Source organism: Cloeon dipterum, chromosome X, assembly GCF_949628265.1.
Source record: "Cloeon dipterum chromosome X, ieCloDipt1.1, whole genome shotgun sequence".
NCBI classification, from domain to species: Eukaryota; Metazoa; Arthropoda; class Insecta; order Ephemeroptera; family Baetidae; genus Cloeon; species Cloeon dipterum.
The window spans coordinates 13,365,458-13,382,425 of NC_088790.1; the positions used below are offsets into that span (position 1 = coordinate 13,365,458).

General features: G+C 37.5%; 1 protein-coding gene across 2 annotated transcripts in view; it reads right to left on the minus strand.

The window, feature by feature from the left end:
• Nucleotides 1-16,968, minus strand: part of LOC135945287 (tRNA dimethylallyltransferase) — a 117,178-nt gene that overhangs the window by 28,621 nt on the left and 71,589 nt on the right. For both annotated transcript variants that reach the window (XM_065492879.1, XM_065492878.1), the window contains one exon: nt 13,523-13,661. In XM_065492879.1, the coding sequence (XP_065348951.1) occupies nt 13,523-13,661 (139 nt within the window). The remainder of the gene's footprint in view (nt 1-13,522; nt 13,662-16,968) is intronic.

The following is a 16,968-nucleotide window of genomic DNA, read 5'->3' on the forward strand; positions in this document are numbered from 1 at the left end:
TGACGCAAGTTTAGTGTCGCTATTTACCTCGTGCCGTTTTATTTTTGTCGGAAAGAGCTATTATTATTTAAAAACATTTCTATGAGGATATTTTCAAAGTGTATACGTGCTAAATGTTTGTGACACAACAGGAAGTCGCTTAACCTCCTCAATTTTTAAGGAATGAATGAAAGCAGACGTGACCCTAAAGTTCAATTATCATGTTGGATGTTATGGAAATTTTAACTGTTGTATCCACGTCACAGTAAAGCAAAAAAACAGTTCAACACGATAAGAGCTGTTTTATAGCGGTTTTGTCCATCTCTTGGTTATTATATCAATTTGTTTTTAATTGTTTATTCTTGCATTCATTACATAATTTTAAAAGAAAATAATGCTACCAGAGCCAGTAATATTCATATTAAAATGGACTGCAAATCCTGGGGATGAGATAATTTATCGAACTCCCACAGAATAACTTATTAAGCTTGGAAATGAATTGTGAAGGTTGCTACTTTAACTACATGTTTTTTCCCAGAAAATAAGATTTTTTTGTAATATTTCTAATAAGAAAATAATTTTGTTTTATCAATGGAACATTCGATCATAGTCAAAAGTTTCCTTCACCTTGAAATTATTTTTTGTATTATCCAACCGAGTGTTATTTAAATTAAAACTATAATTCCACCTCTAAAGATAAGATAACAAAATGATTGAAAACCTCGATCAGCGAAAATCCTCAAAGTAAACAAACAAGTTTGTTTGATTGCGAAACAAGGACCATTCGAACTTCTGAGAAGACTGAGGCAAGTAGGTTCATACGGCACGCACGGCTCTAAACACGCGGAACTTGAATTTTCCTCGCGGTGCGTAGCGTGTGAGTGGCCAATGGCGCCTTCTTTTGATGGAGAGCGTTTTTTAGCGTTTCTCCGTGGCACAGCATGAAACCGATTTGTCTGCAATGGTCTAGATTATGATATTAATTTGGCGGCGATTAGCAATTCATGAGAGAGTCAGTCGGGCGACGACCGCACTAGCAGGAAATAAATTGGCGGGAGATTTGGACAGAAAGTGAAAGTTTTCTGGTCCGCCTGTGGATTCAGGTTGTCTACATTAATCGAGACGCTTTTTTAATTTCATTTGGGCGAATATGCGGTGGCGCCCCTCGTGTGCTTGGTGTCAGTTCCTTAGCTAGATGCATTTTGATTTACATCTTTTGGGTGTGGTGCATTCACTGGAAGAGACTTTTCCCACGGACGCAAAGTGCATGTCTATTTTCACCGCCCTCTGGCATAAATTCAATTAGAAGAGATTGATTCCTCTTAACTCCTAAGCTGTTCTAAATATCTTTAAATCATAAATATTACTGTTTTATTTTCAAAGAGAGTATGTATCATGCCTAAATTTCTCCAATAATGAGATTTTTGTGATATTATGTTTTAAATGTTTGACCTTTTATGGAGAAGTAAACAGAATTATATTGAATTGGGTATAAATTGAAGAAATTTTTCATTTCGTAATGATATGTTGTGAAATTTCTTTCATAAACTCGTTGCATGTGATGAAATTCAACATTTTATACATTAAGGAACGTAAATTTTTTGGCACGATGAAGCTTTCAATGTAAAATCAATTTCTTGAGTGACTTTAATTATATGATTAAACACTGTGAAGTGTTTTGATTTAAATATTCAGGGCTTGATTTCAACTTCTATCCCAATCTGCAGTCTGTATTTTTCAATAGCAGTAGGAATGCCATTGCAATAGAGCAATCGTCAACATGTTTAGAAATCTATGGTCGATCCGATCGCGCGAACAAATCCTGGTCAGCTATTGTTCTTGTCAACAGTATAATATATTGAAACTGCCCTAAGCCTGGTAAAAAATGCCGCTTTTGATTAGGGAGAAATAGATGGACAGGAAAAGGGATAATCCCGAATACTATTGGAAAACACTACCAACTGCTTTGTAATCTGAGATGGGATCTTAAACCCTTATCTTAATCTTTATTCTCCAGTGTTGAAGCAGTTAAAAAAAAAATTTATAATACTTGTTGTCTAAAATGCTCACATTTGGAATCGAAACGTGATCGGTGTTTTTGCAACGTTGAAAGTTTGTTTCCAAGAGCGCAGCAAAACCAAACTGTCCAACTATATAATGATTTGTTGATCTTTTTTCTCAGGAATGGCAATGCTAAGAAATTGGATAGAAACTTAAATTTCTGTTTTTTTGCTTCATAAAGATCTGGTCCAAATCGTTATTGGCTAAGAAATTGTCCATCCTCACTCATTAATTTATTTAGAATTCGTATACAAAGATTTTCCCAAAGGTCATTTTTTGCTCTTTCTTGAAACATTTCATAAATTTTCATCTGACAATGAGCACTTCTTGGAAAACATAGGATCCTTAATTAAATATCACAACTGAAATAATTAAACGGGCCACTACTTGATTCAATAAACAGCAGCATCTCATTTCCCAAGTGCGAAACGAAGACCACACTGCAACAAAGGCCCATTATCTAACCTGGGTCGGTGTCAGAGGAGAAATGCAATGAATAGAAAGTTAGTACAGGCTGCCCCGTGTTCGTAAATCACATTGAACTTGAGCTGCTCGCGGCTCAAACAGCAAACAGCGACGAGAGCCCTAAAATAAATTAAAAAAACACCCAAGGTACGCACTGCCACTGTTGCCGGCCTATTAATATATCGGACAGAAGACAAATGTTTTATTTCGAGCATCAGCAAGGCGCAATGCATTGTGGCAAGTGAACAACAAACGCACGCAGATGCACTCGCCGCGGCTATTAGCTTTCACTTTCCCGCGCCATTCGATAAACAAACAAGCTCGCCTTTCCGTCGCATTGTGTGTGGCTCTGTCTTTTATGCAACTGCCAGGCACCTACGCCGATAAATTATTGAACGGCAGGCTGAATTGAATGCGGCTTTATTTGCTCTGAACACTTAAATAGCATATGTATATCTATTCACTTGGAAACGAGAGAAAATTTGTAAGTGTTAAGTTCTTTCAGAATTTTGTTTTTGTAGTAAAAAATGTTTTGTATATTTTTATTTGTTGTGTTCTGAAGGTGGAGAGGTGTACAGCATAGTTGCTCTGCTGATATCCGCAATAAAATCACTTTGAATCTTAAAAATTGTGCTATACAATGGCCTTTAGGAGTTGCGTTGACCTTCTAAAGATTTACCTGAATGGCTGTGTTAAATAAATCACCTGGAATTTTCTCTTTGGCAAGGTGAAATCAATAACCTAACCCAAGGTGCACTACTATAGTGAAATATTGCATCCCTATCTTTTAGGACCAGCTCTAAATTACTTTTAATAAAAAGAGGCGAATTTAAATTACTTCCACAATATTAACGATGACCGCAGAACATAAAACAAACGGTGAACTGAAATCTTACGACCTCTTGAGCAGGACGAAAGCGAGAAGACCGCTTTATTAAAAACAAGCGACTGTCAAAACAGATATTCCACACCAGACAGCAGCCGCAGAATACCTCGCTTTCCTGGTCAACGGAGCACACGAACGGACGCCAAACCAACAGCTCTATTTTCTTCCAACTACACTGTCACGTCTCGAGATGTGGAAAAATGCACCAAATCACCTCATAAAAATATGCAACCTCAAACTATGCGGGACAGAAAGAAATTCAAAACTGTGATGTCAAATGGAGATGTGGAGAGAGCACTATTAAAGATGGGAATTCATGTATGTCAGAGGTTTTATGACTAGTTTAACAGGAGCTATAGCGACATAAATACAGCTTTCGCCATGTTTTTTTACAATTTAATTTTATGTCAAGCTGTAATTGATAAATTGACATTATGAACCACACATTACTCGTTTATTCAGCAATAAGTAATTTCTTTAGATGTTAAATAGGAAAAACATTCTATAAAATTATACATTTTTTAAGATTTCATGGAAAAAAGCATAAGAATTCTTCTTTTGACCAGAGTTTCATTCATATCTCTGTTTTAGAGATATTTTGAGTTGAAATAGTTTCCAGATAGTCAAATTTTTGTAAATCTGCCTCTTCAACTACGATAATTTTGTTGATTTACGCAATTTACTGAATGAAACGAAGTTATTTCTTGCGCAATCTAGATCTTAAACCGAACATAAGAAACATTTCTGCTAAACCATGCATTTCACAGTGATTGAGAAACTGTGAGGGGAAACTGATTGGTTCAGAACTCAACAACGATTTCTGCTCTTATGGGTTACTGTTACAAAAGACTGAAAAACGTTTTGGCTTCTTTCTTTCGTTATTTTCAAATTATTTCTTATGTTTTGTCTTTTGTCACAGTAACCCATAAGAGCAGAAATCGTTGTTGAGTTCTGAACCAATCAGGGTAACCCTACATTAGTTTTTTTCCGTTCCAATCCTAACAACGTGATGCTTGTTTCTCATTCTCGATTATATTTATGACTGTTTATCATTTGATTGGCATCTCATTGAATGCACACAAGCTAAAAATAAAACGATACTTGTGTGAAAATTGATTCATTCAGCGAAAGAGATAGAGAGCACGTCATAGTATAGGGTCGTGCCCCATACGTCCTAGCTGCCAGACACAACAATTGCCATACGTGTCATATTGAGTTACAACCTGATTAAACTCAATATCGAGCCAACCGCCTGCACTCTCAACAGAGTAATAAAACTAGAGTGCGCAAGTGTTCCATTTTCCGCCGCTCTCTTCAGGTTGCGGTAGGTCTAGGGGGGACCTTGAGATAGAGAATATTCCGCCTTTGTTTGTTATGTGCTCTTCGCGGCTCTCGGATTTCTAGCCTGCATCTTCTCCTTCCTATATCGCGCCGGCAAGGGTTATTATGAATGAAACTGCATCAGCGAGAAAATTGCTCGGCTGTAATTTGTGCGTGATTCGCGCGTAAAGAGGTGCCAGGCAGATGGTGTGCTCATTTCGCGTGGGAAGATATCATTTAGCTATTATTTGTGTTCGCTTGGATATCCTTCGTTATAACCGAACGGATTCATTCACAGAAGAAAAATCGATTTGAAAAGGAGTTCAGTGGAACAATTTCGATTTCGGAGAAAGTTTAGTGAAGAGTACAATATAACAATTAAAGATTTACAAAAGTGCTGAAATCTTTTTAGGGCAGCAATCACGGCGTTATCGCAGTTGTCGCCGAAAAAATAATTGCACCTGCACTAATTTCCTTATACCCAGTGATTTCGACACATCGGCAAGGTCAAGGAGGAAAATGCACGCCCCAAAGAACTGCACAATTCAGAATAAAGAAGACAAACAGTGACACATTTTAGCACTTGTTTAAAATGTTTTTGAAAAATTCGCTTAACGTTTGTTTTTAATGATTTCTCAAATGGTCTGCGGTGCATTGAGTAGCATCCCTTAGTATAGTACGAGTATCTTTTTAATTGAGAGTGACACATTTAATTTAGATTGTGGCGTGCCTCAAGGCTCAATTTTTTTTCTTCTATACATGGATGATCTCTTTCCGCTGCTCAAAAAGTGCTCAGTTCACATTTTTGCCGATGACATTGCAATCATGTACTCACATAAAACTTTTAATGCGTGCCAATCGGTAATTCAGTCGGAGTTTGACATAATTGTTGGATGGAGTCATGGTAATGATTTTCTCATTAATATATACAAAGACAACTGTGTGTATGCTTATTTGCCAACCGAGCATGAGAGCTGTTTTATCTCTAAAAATCGTGTGCCATGATACCGAATGCTTGCATAATTTTTGTGTTAATTGTAATTGCTCAAACATCATTCAAGTTGAAACAACTAAATACTTAGGAGTAATTGTCGACCAAAATTTCACATGGAAACCACACATTTTTTATGTTTCAAAAAAATTACGTAAGCTGATATGTGAACTAAATTTTTTTAAATCAAATATGCCATATAATGTAAGACGACTTATAATATGTATTTCTCGCTAGCTCATTGTTATTTGAATTATGGTATTACTTCCTGGGGCACTGTAAACTTTATGAGCTCGATTATCAAAATGTGTACACGAAATATATGAGGTAAACTTCCCTTTTGGGAGATCAATTAAAATTTCCAATATAGGACCGCTTGAATATTACGCAAACTTTGGAACCAATTGTTTTAGAAATTTAAGGATAAATCTTATTCCAATTATCAACTAGTATTTTCAATAAAAGAAGAAATGATTGTACACGATTTTGCTGTTAAGATCCTCCTTAAGAGAAAAAAATCGATTCTTTGGAACTTCAAATTTTCAACAGCTTGATTGAGACTGATTTAATTTTTAAGTTGCACCAAAATTATTATTACATTATAAACTATCTAAATGATTTCATAACACCCATTTACGGCAAGTGATCAAACATAGTAAGTGCATTAAGATTTTTCCACCGATACTACGAATTGATTAATTTTCTAAATTATCGTATGGAGTTTTATTATTCTTTATTTTTATGTAAGAGAAATTTACATCATACTTTATTGATATGTCTTAACAATCAAGTTGTCATTTTTAAAACCTGTGAAATTTCCTAATCCTAAAAATAACGCATTTTTGGTAAATCTTGACTAGTCAAAATGCGAGTTGGAACAGATTTAAAATTGATCGGTAGAAAAATTTCCTGAATTAAAATTACACACTTAGCTCTTTTACGACTTCCTGTGTAGTTATGGAGTTGTTGGCGTTGTGCGGCTGCATAACCAACTTTCACCGAGACAATGCACTCGCGGCGTTGCATCCGCGCCAAACGGCCAGACAAACGCTTGCGATAATGCAATATTGCTGAGGATAGGTCATGTTCGTGCATAATAATAAACCAGTCATACAAACGTCACACTGTGCGCCGACGACTCTCTTACAGCTTGCTTGCTCGTTTGGCTCGGCGTGGCTGACGCGGCGCTCGTAAATCATGCATTTTCGCCGCGTCTGCGAATGTTGTTGCAGGTGAGACTCACACACACACACACTCGGATCAAAAGGACAGAGACAACCTGTTTGCCATTGTAAACGGAGGCAAACTAACCCATTTGGCCAGCAATTAGCAAACACGACCGTTCGCTCGTGCACGAAACCAGAAAAGCCAACACAAAAACTGCCAATGAAATCATTAATATGAATTGCGTTCAGGGGCAAAAACCAAAAGCGTCAGCCCAAATGATAGAATGCGTGAAAATCTCTGCTGAAACGTTGCATTTTAATGTTACCGGTTTCATTTTTTCAATTAAAATGCGTCGGATCAATGCACTAGGCTTTACATTAATAATAAACGGCGCGGCTTTCAAGGGCTCTGCTTGCTTATATTGCATCACGTCACCGCCACAGACATCATTGCCCAAGTGCACGTATATAATAACGTATAATCCCCAGCTAGCTCACAAGTGCAATAATTACACTCACCTCCTCCCCTGCCTCCTCCTCCGACGCCAGGAACAACAAAAGGAAACCCGTTTATTTCACAACAAGCCGAGGGGGTGAACAAACATTTCTATAGTCCCCATAGGATTAGTTTCGAAAGACTGGCGAGTAAACAAAATTTGTTCACTCTTTATTTCAGTAATCCCACTATAGTTCCATTTTCCAGCGTATTTGAAGGTTGAGTTCTCTGAGTAAGCTTAACAGAATAATCTCTCGGTGCAAGCTCTCAAATCGAAAACACTTCAAAGCCGCGTTTCCCGTGATGAATTATTTTTCCTAGACGCAGCGTAAATAAAACAAACAATAAACGAGGAGAGAGCCGAGCATATATAATGGCAATAATTGAAAGAGCACCGTTTATGATAATATTTGTAATTTATGTCTGCGCACACATGAATTATTTATCATTCAGTGCTTGCTCGCTCGCGCCGTAATTGCATCGCGCGATCCAGTTTTCTTACTTCAATCGGCGGCGGAATTTAATTGAACGCCGCGCAGCCGAGACAAAGGAATGCTTAATAATGACACATGGTCGGAAACCTGAGTCACAATCGTTTGTGTTGCAAGAGTATTGCTCGTTCAGGGTTTCCACATGCTCTGAAATTAACAATACTGCATCTTCCATTCGGATGCCAATCACAGTGCACCTAGGGGTTAAAAGAGAAGATCAAATCTCACTCATCCTGTGCCGTGTGGATTGTGAGCTCAGGGATTCCATTTGAAAAATACTAAATATATTTTTTTTGTAATATTTTACATCTTTGTAAATTTAGGGGTACCTGGAATGGAGATAAATCAATATCACCGTGACATGGGGTCCGAATGGTCGCAGATGAGCTTGGAACTATTATAATGTGGTCATTTTTCCGCTTGCAGCACTCTTTGATTGACATAATATTTCCTGCATACACCTGCAGAGGCGCAAAACCAACAAGTGCGATGAGACAGCTTTTGTTGGTCTCCCAGCGAGGTGGCAGTTTGAATGATAAATCACTGAATGAACCATAATGTTTGTCGATCCTATGACCTTGCAGAACTCCCATAATGCTCAAATCTTTCCCAATTCCCTTGCGAATAACAAGAGTGGACGGGCTGCTTTATATGTCTGACAATGCATTCCAAAAGAGAGGTTGTACGCTGAACGATAGCAAGGGTGTAAACATTTTTTTCTACGGCGTGAAACAATCAAAAGAGGACTTTGACGCTATTAAAATTCGACTTGATCCCTCATATTTTTCTGAGTGTTGCAGCGTCAATCTTTTTTAAAATTGCATGATTAATACTCATTTTATCGTCGGGATTCTCTAAAACTTACAACCCGAGTCAGTGCTATTAACAAAAATAGGCGTTCAACTAGATGGAAGCATAATTCAAACGAAGCCATTACTTGACCTCGCAAGTGGCTTGGCAACCATAAACAAAGATTATATGCGTTCAGCCGGTATTGGAAATCACTTCATTCGCCGCCGCCGCCGCTCATGCAGTGAGTCAATCAACTCCAAATCGGGTCAGATGCAGAAGGAGTTCCCTCTACTCGAGCCAGATAAAATAAAATTAGATTAATTTATCTCCCGGACTGTCTGCGAACCGTGTGCTCGCTCGTCGCGGAGATCGTTTTCTCGGACGACACCTTCGCGTTGGCAAGGCGACAAGACGAATCGTCAATTAGCGCGCGGGGCATCCCTCACAGGTGACAATTTTGGCTTCACTGCTGCTGTTTTAACCCGAATTACCACCGTCAACCAGATTAAATAAGTCGCGCTCTAAACGATTATTGGCTTCCGACTTAACTCACTCGCCTACCCTTTTGCTGATAAAAATCACTCTGTCATGAGGCGAGCGCTCCCGCTAATAGAGCCAATTTTCATTCGTTAAAACGTTGCATGTGGACACTCGCCAAATTGAATTTTAATTTATAACCAAGGAAATAAAAACATCAAATTAATTACATTTTTAGGTTAAGATAAGTTGGGCGGTTTTTTGTGTGACGTGCAATGGATTCATTCTTTACTGGCATGTAAATAATCGTTTAACAGGAATTTTTTCATATAGAACTACCGTACACTGTTCGCAAATAAAACTAGTGTCGATTAACACTAGTTTTACTTGTAAAATTTGCTCATTAACAACTTTTAAAAATGTCTCTGATAGTTCATTTATTGAATTGGTTAAAACGAACTTTGTCACTTAGTTGGATTAACCGAACATGAAATGTGTCTAAACTGAGTTTACTGCATTTTAAATATTAATTGAACTGTGATAAAAATCATTAATTTATTTTAGGCATGATTATTCGTGTTTAACATTTTGTTTTTAAATATAAAACCTTTCAAACTTCAAACAAATAGAGCGAAAAATTATGTCGTAACAAAAACTGCTGAGAAAATACCAAGGCAATGATTTCACAAGAAAAATGTAGCAGTGTGGCGCCTGGATTTTCTGTCTTCATATATTAAGTCATATTCAGTTACGCAACAAATTTTGATTAAACAAATCCTTCAATTGCCCAACTCACCGACTGAAAAAATTTTCCTCGAGAAACCCAAAGAGAATGGTTTAATCCGTGAAATTTTTAATATGCATTGATTTGGACCGATTCCAAAGCTAAAACCGAAGCAATCGATTAAACCAAGCTCTAATTTCCTTACTTCACGCCGTTTTAAAAGTCCACGCGTGAGTCATGCTTGCCGGCATTTATATTATCACTGGCTGGTTGTAGCTTATTTACTCGGCTTATCGACTCGACGCATCAATCCTTGTGCCCGGCCTCTGCTTTGCATTTCGCGCCGCGCATAGCACTCGTTCACTCACACGTTATGTGCATCTAACATTATAAACAGCGAGGCGGCACTGGTGGCAGCAGCCACCCTCTGAGTGGCACGTACATGCATATGCAGACAATGAGTGTGAGTGCGAGAAGTGCACGTCACGCGGGGTAGACGCCTTTACCGCGATAACAAAAAAGCGCCGAGTGCATATTACCGCCGCAAATGCGTCCGCAAACAACGTCAGACACAACTCGCTTCTTTGTGGGAACAAGCACATAGTTCTTATCGCGGCAAAAATAATGAACTAGAAATTTGCATTCTTTTTTTTCTTAACAAAAATATGACAGTAAAAATGATAAAAGGAAATTTTAATAAAAAAAGGATTCTGACGGACTTGAAAACTGATTGTTCTTGATTACGAGATTTTTATAGATGTAAAAAAGTCGGAAACTGCCCATGTATGCGATAGCTAATATTTTGAATATTGACCAAAGTGAACTTTTGAAGGCGGTCGTTGACCTCGGCACGTCAAAAATTCTCTTCGGGGAGCGAGTGCCGAGCAATGCGTATTTAAATTCGCACAGTCGAGGTTGAATTGAGCAGGACACGGACGGGAAATGGAATTTTCGCTTCGTCCCCTCGCGTCTGCCTCTTGCGAAACGTTCGCTACAACCTCGGCTTGGAATGTACTATTTGCAGGGGGGGTCTTCAACTTTTTAATCGCATAGTGCATTCGTGCAGGACGACCGGCAACAATAGAATGCTATATAAAATACGTCTCTCTTAACAAAGATTTCTCTATTTCGTTTGAAGGCTTAAATTTGTTGCACCACTTACATTGGTTGGGCGCCATAGCAGCTCAAAATTTCCAATATAAATTTGATTTATATTACCGGAATGCGACTGAACGTTTTTAATTTATTATTGCTGGATTTTACATTGTTTTATTTTACCTATTTACTCAGTACAAATGCAAAAATTTTGCATTTATTTAGTGAAAAAAAAATCAAATGATTTCTATTTAAAAATAGTTTATGTCTTACTATACACACCCCTCTTCCAGATTAAATCAAGGTAATGGAAAGCATGTATTTATGCAAAATTATGGTTTTGGAGACATCTTGATTTATCTTCCAGCAATAAACCCTGTGTATCTGAGTTGTTACACTTTATATAATGACTAAATTTGTTATTAACTCAATAATATCAGATCGTATCAGTTCCTCCTAACACAATGAGACAATTGCTCTCAATCAGAAATGCGGATCACTTCTTTGATACTCTTTTCTATCACCGGCCGAAAGCAAAGAAAAGTGTCACAAGAAGACCATTTGGGCTGACACGCCCTCGTAAAAGGGAATACCCCTGTATACGGCAACTCGTTCCTTCTGTTTACCATCAAACATTTTGCGTCTAGTGTGTGTTTTTGTGTGTACCGAGTGTACTTGCATGCGTGCATGGAGCGAAAAGAAAGAGTGCGGCGGCTGCTCTTGAAACGCGACCGCGACCTATCCCACACGCAATAACTCTTATGCCAGGCCGGCCGTGTATGCATGCATACATATATTGTGTCTTGCATGTGCCGCTCCAAACGACCGACCGACCGACCGACTTCCGCTCCGAGTACATTTGCAAGCCCAGCTCCTAATTAGCATACACTGGCCGGCACTGTGCGGGGGATTTATTTGCATATGCGGCTTGCATTGATAAGCATGTGAATTTGAGCTGGGCACCTCCCCCTCCCTGTCTGGCCCGTGACTCAGACAACGTTTTTAGGGTCACGGTTGCCACATTATTATTTTTACATGTGCGAATTGCGTTGCGAAACTTCAGCAGCTTTGCACGGGCGTCCAAGACTGTAAGCCACGAGCGATATTATCGGGTTTCCTGCCTATTTTATTCACTGCATTTGATTGCATATATTTTCATAAGTTTCATCCTTGTTACTGAAAATTAAACCTATGCATACATCAACCAAGGCCAATTAACTTGGATTTGATCATTGTACATCAGACATTGAATTAAACTCCCTACACTTTATTTTAATTTTTATATTCTTATATAATATTTTGCAATTTTGAAGTGTTTTAGATTTATCATTTTAATCAACTGAATTGATAAGAGACCGCAAACACTCTCAAATCAGTGTTGCTCCCAAAATAAGACTAATTTTTTATTTAATTCAAGGGAACCATCATCAGCAAAGCGAGACATAAATTACTTGTGTTTAAATGCAAACAATTACCGTAAATCATGTTTTTTCGCTTGATTTTGGTTGGTTAAAATAAACGCATCTGCAAAAGATATAATCCAAAGGATCCTTTCTATGCTTAGGCTTCCCCCTATTATTTAGTTTTTTTAAACGTGTTCCGTCATAACATTTAATTGCGGACGAAGAACCCAAATTTTTAAAATTAAAATTTATATATCAATATTCATGGTGAAGCCACTGTTTATTATATATCATCATAAATAACGAAAATCAATACACTAACTAACATTTTATCCATAGTAAAATCAATAGGGATAACAACACTTTGTACTGAACGTTTCATAATTATAATTAATTTTTGTGCCACCCGCATACAACAATTAAATTGTTGACAAAGTTATGAATTAATGATTATTATATTTTCCCATCATGCCTTTTCTTGGGGCTTTCAGATAATGTGTAATGTGTTTTTTAGAAAATCGATATCAAGTGAGACGATCTGCTTGTAGGAGATCAAATAGATATTTGATTTTTTCCCCACCTATCAATAGAGATATAAAAGCAATATTGAGTTTGAAAATAACGAATAGAAATAGGAATTGAGTTACCCAACTTCATAATTTCCTATGGTGTACAAAAAGCGATTTCCTAATAATATGACTAACAAGCTATTTTTCAAAGAATAATATTTCATTTTTAAATCTAACCAATCCAACCAAATTCAATATTTTATCAAACAGAGCAAAAGTTTCGTAATGGTTTTTCTCTTTGAGAGGCCGCAGAAATTAAATGAAAATCTATTTTTGAGCTTTATGTTGTCCAACCTTTTGTAATTGTTGAATTCAAAGGAATTATTCGAATATTGAGAAATAATTGCCTAACAGCTGCTAGCACGTTCAACCTGGGTGGTAAAAGAACACTAAAGCTTTAATCTCCTTACTGGGTGGTAGGCGGTAAAGATGCGACATCGAGGGTGCTCTAAAGAATCACACCCTATTTCAATCACGGAAATGAGAGTATCCAAGCGGAAAGTAAATCGATTGTGATTGACAGACTAGAGGAAGAGTGACGGAGTGATACGCCAACAAAGGAGCAAAGGAATGCAAAGGGATGCATCGTTTCGTGCTGACCGCTCACCTGATCCCATTGTAGCCAGAAAATAATGCTCCGCGGGAATCTCAAAGGTCCACCAATGGGGCTGGAACCGTCCTCCGATTGTTGTTCTCGAAGAATTTCACTCAAAGGCCGCTTCTCCTGCTCGAACACCTCTAATGCTCTGTGGAAAAAAAATGATATCAATCAGCAAAGAACAGTCTGTTGCATAAATTGAAATGTGCACAGAAATTATTATGCTCCAAAAACAATGCTCATCTCCGAGGGTTGGGAATTTGAGACGATCAACAGTCTTTTAGACGCCAGATTTGCATCACGCAGTGTATTGAAATAGTTTGTAAAATTAAGCAACAGTTTTTCTCTACAATGTGCCATAATGAAATCAGGACCAATCTATTCAGAGCAATTAAAGAGGAGTGATAGTGAATTTCCCCGCAAAATCCTTTAACACACATACAGATTGGGTCCTAAAAATCATGTACAGTTAAAAAGATACATAAGCCAGCACTGTAAATTTTCGAGAAAATCGGCCTTAAACTGAGCAGCATTGTTTTAAATGGAGAATTTTCAACAAAATTGTGTAATCACGATTTTATCTGAAATTCAACATTTCCTAAAAAAAAAGACTGGCTGTTCGATAGATCTCGATGAGAGGATTCCAAATTATGTGAGAAAACATAGTGTAACACTGTAAATTTTGGAGAAAATTGGCAAAAACAATCTGATTGGTCAGCGCCCAGCGGTGCTGGCCAACAGAGGGGGGCGTTTCACGCTGCCGCTTCTGGTTGCATTACAGAAGGTGGCTGGCGCGCAACTCAATTATCATTTCCGTTTTCATTATCAGAAAAATTTGAAATTTTCGCACATGGTAACAAATGAATCTGTCCTTGAAAATCAATAAAAAATTTATTTATATTAAACGCAGTCTCTGATAGCCATAAGGGTCCGAGTTTGCCTCTGAAAATCATTGAAATTATTAAAATGAAGAAAACATTTTTTCTGAGATGATTCTTGAATAAATTAAATTAATTTAGAGGGTATTTTTATTTTTCCAAAAAAATTTTAAACGCTCTTTAACGGCCAGCTGAAGTTTTCAGACGAATTGTTTTCGAAAATAGTAAATTTGAGAAAATTTTGCTTAGTGGGGAAAAATTGGAAATTTAATCAGCTTTCTAAATTTAGGCAGTATTTAACGCTACTATGAACTGGTGAATTTTAATGAAGCCAAACCCAGACCCCTTTTGAAAATCTGCAATTTTGAAAAAAAAATTCTTTCAAGACTCAAAAGCACTTCATATTTTTTATTTTCTCACTATTAAATTTTCATAATTTTTCTCTCCCCGGAAGCAATTAATTTCCCATGCTAAAAAAAGAGGGTGTAACCAGTAAAATTCTAAAAATTGGATTTTGGGGCACTTTTGGTCAGAAGTACATGGAAAAATAGGTCGGTTAGGGTTAATTTAACATGAAATTTCATTTTTTAAAATGAAAAAATCACTAATATTCCACTTTAAATTTCAGATATTGCCAAATTTATCGAAAAAATTAAATGGCCTGTCGATGAATTATTCGTTTGTTTTGAATCCCTCTCGTCGCGATCTATCTATAATGGTGTAAGAATTGTAAGGTAAATTGCACTTCTTAAATAAATCGTGATTTCCAACTAGGAGACAGTGTTCGCCGATTGATTAACAAGAAAACCTTTCGATCGATTTTTTCACAAATTTAAACGACAACCTGGGAAATTAGAATTTTCCTCATTTTTAGATAGTATTTCGGGTAAAAAATAAAAGGATTTTCCCAATTGTTTTGTAAAGCTTTATTTTAAAAGATATTTATTCTTTTCCTGATTGCGATAACTATTTTCCTATTGATTATGGCGACTTAATCCTCAAAAAGCACACTTGTTATAGCATGTTTACTGAATGTAATCGATTGAAATTCTTTTGTTAGTTTTCCGTGTGCTTTGGTGCATTTTATTGACCAATTTGGGGTGTTGCATGATGGTCAGGATTTAATTGTTGGAAAAAAGTCTCATTCCGATTTGGTGCACCACCTGCGGGCTACAAAACTTTACAACACTTCACCGCATTTAGGGATACAATTCTTCCAGGAAAAACCAACATTACGAGACCAACTGTGAGGCGAGATTTTGTATTTTTCACTCAACGAAGAAGCCGCTTTGCTTCTGCTTTCCCTTCATTTTTGGCCGATGCTAATTACAGACCGACTGGATGCGGTGATTATGCGTATTTGCAGTGCACGTAATTTGGCATTTGGCGCAATTTCAACAATGGCAAAAAGGCATCCATGCTGACCTAGATCACACCTCGGTGGCGAGAATTTCTGCGCGCCTCTAACGTACGCCAAACCAGCTTTTTGCCCGGCGCTGATGCTATTTTCAAAAGCAGTCATTTGCATTTCCAGTGTCTCCCTAGCCCGTCGCAAAATTATCTGGGAACATTTTAAGACCAAGTTCGAGTCGATTGGATCAAAATCCTAGGACGAGATAGTTTTTGCGCGCAGACCATAATTCGATAACAGATGCATAATTCGATAATTAGAGATTTTTAGTTATATATTTAATTCGGCTACGATTACTACCCTATCTAACATTGACGGGAAGCCGAGTTTGAGATTTTTCCGGCCAATAGGCGTAGTACGGCTGATTTTTAAAAAGTCGGCTTTTGCACTGTCGGCAATTTTCGGCTTCATAATTAGTTCCAAAGTAATCTTTATTATGTGGTTCTGCAGGGCTATTTTGCCCCATACATTGCCATACATATATCCAGACAAAATAATATCAGTTTGAACATAATTGTTTAAAAGAGAGGTGGTTCAATATTTCTTGAAATACTGTTCTTTTTAAATATTCCTTGAAAGCACTTTGGTTTACGTTGAGACACAAATTCGGCGGAAGATTGTTCCAGAGGCGGTAGCTTTGCACTTGTAAACAGTTTTCGGGCACTTCAACACGATTATCACCTTTTGCGAATTTTACACTCGCAGCGAAATGGGCGCCGCGTCAACCTTTTCTGATTTAAGCGATTTATTCATAACCGCGTTGTTGTGCGGGTGTACTCCTGCATTGATTGTTTGCTTCATTTCTTACTATGTATTTAGTTTCGCTTGTTGATTTTATAATAGACGCAGGAAAAGTGATAAAATTGAACGTTAGCGAAAGTGCTATTTTAATGATTCAAGCTGAAGGCTCTCGTTAAAAATGATAACGGAAGGACCAACAAATCAACTGATTGGAAGCACGATGCATTCATATATATATAAGAAAATTAGAAAATTTTCTTTCACTGTTGTTCCACAAACAATTGATAAAATTCCTTGTTTGCGTGATCGGATTCGAATTTTCCAGCCGTGTGTGTGTGTTACTGCCTGGGGACCAGCATGCCTATGCCGTGGCTGGTTTCACTTAGTAACTAAAGCATGAGCGCGTCTGGGTCACACAATATTTT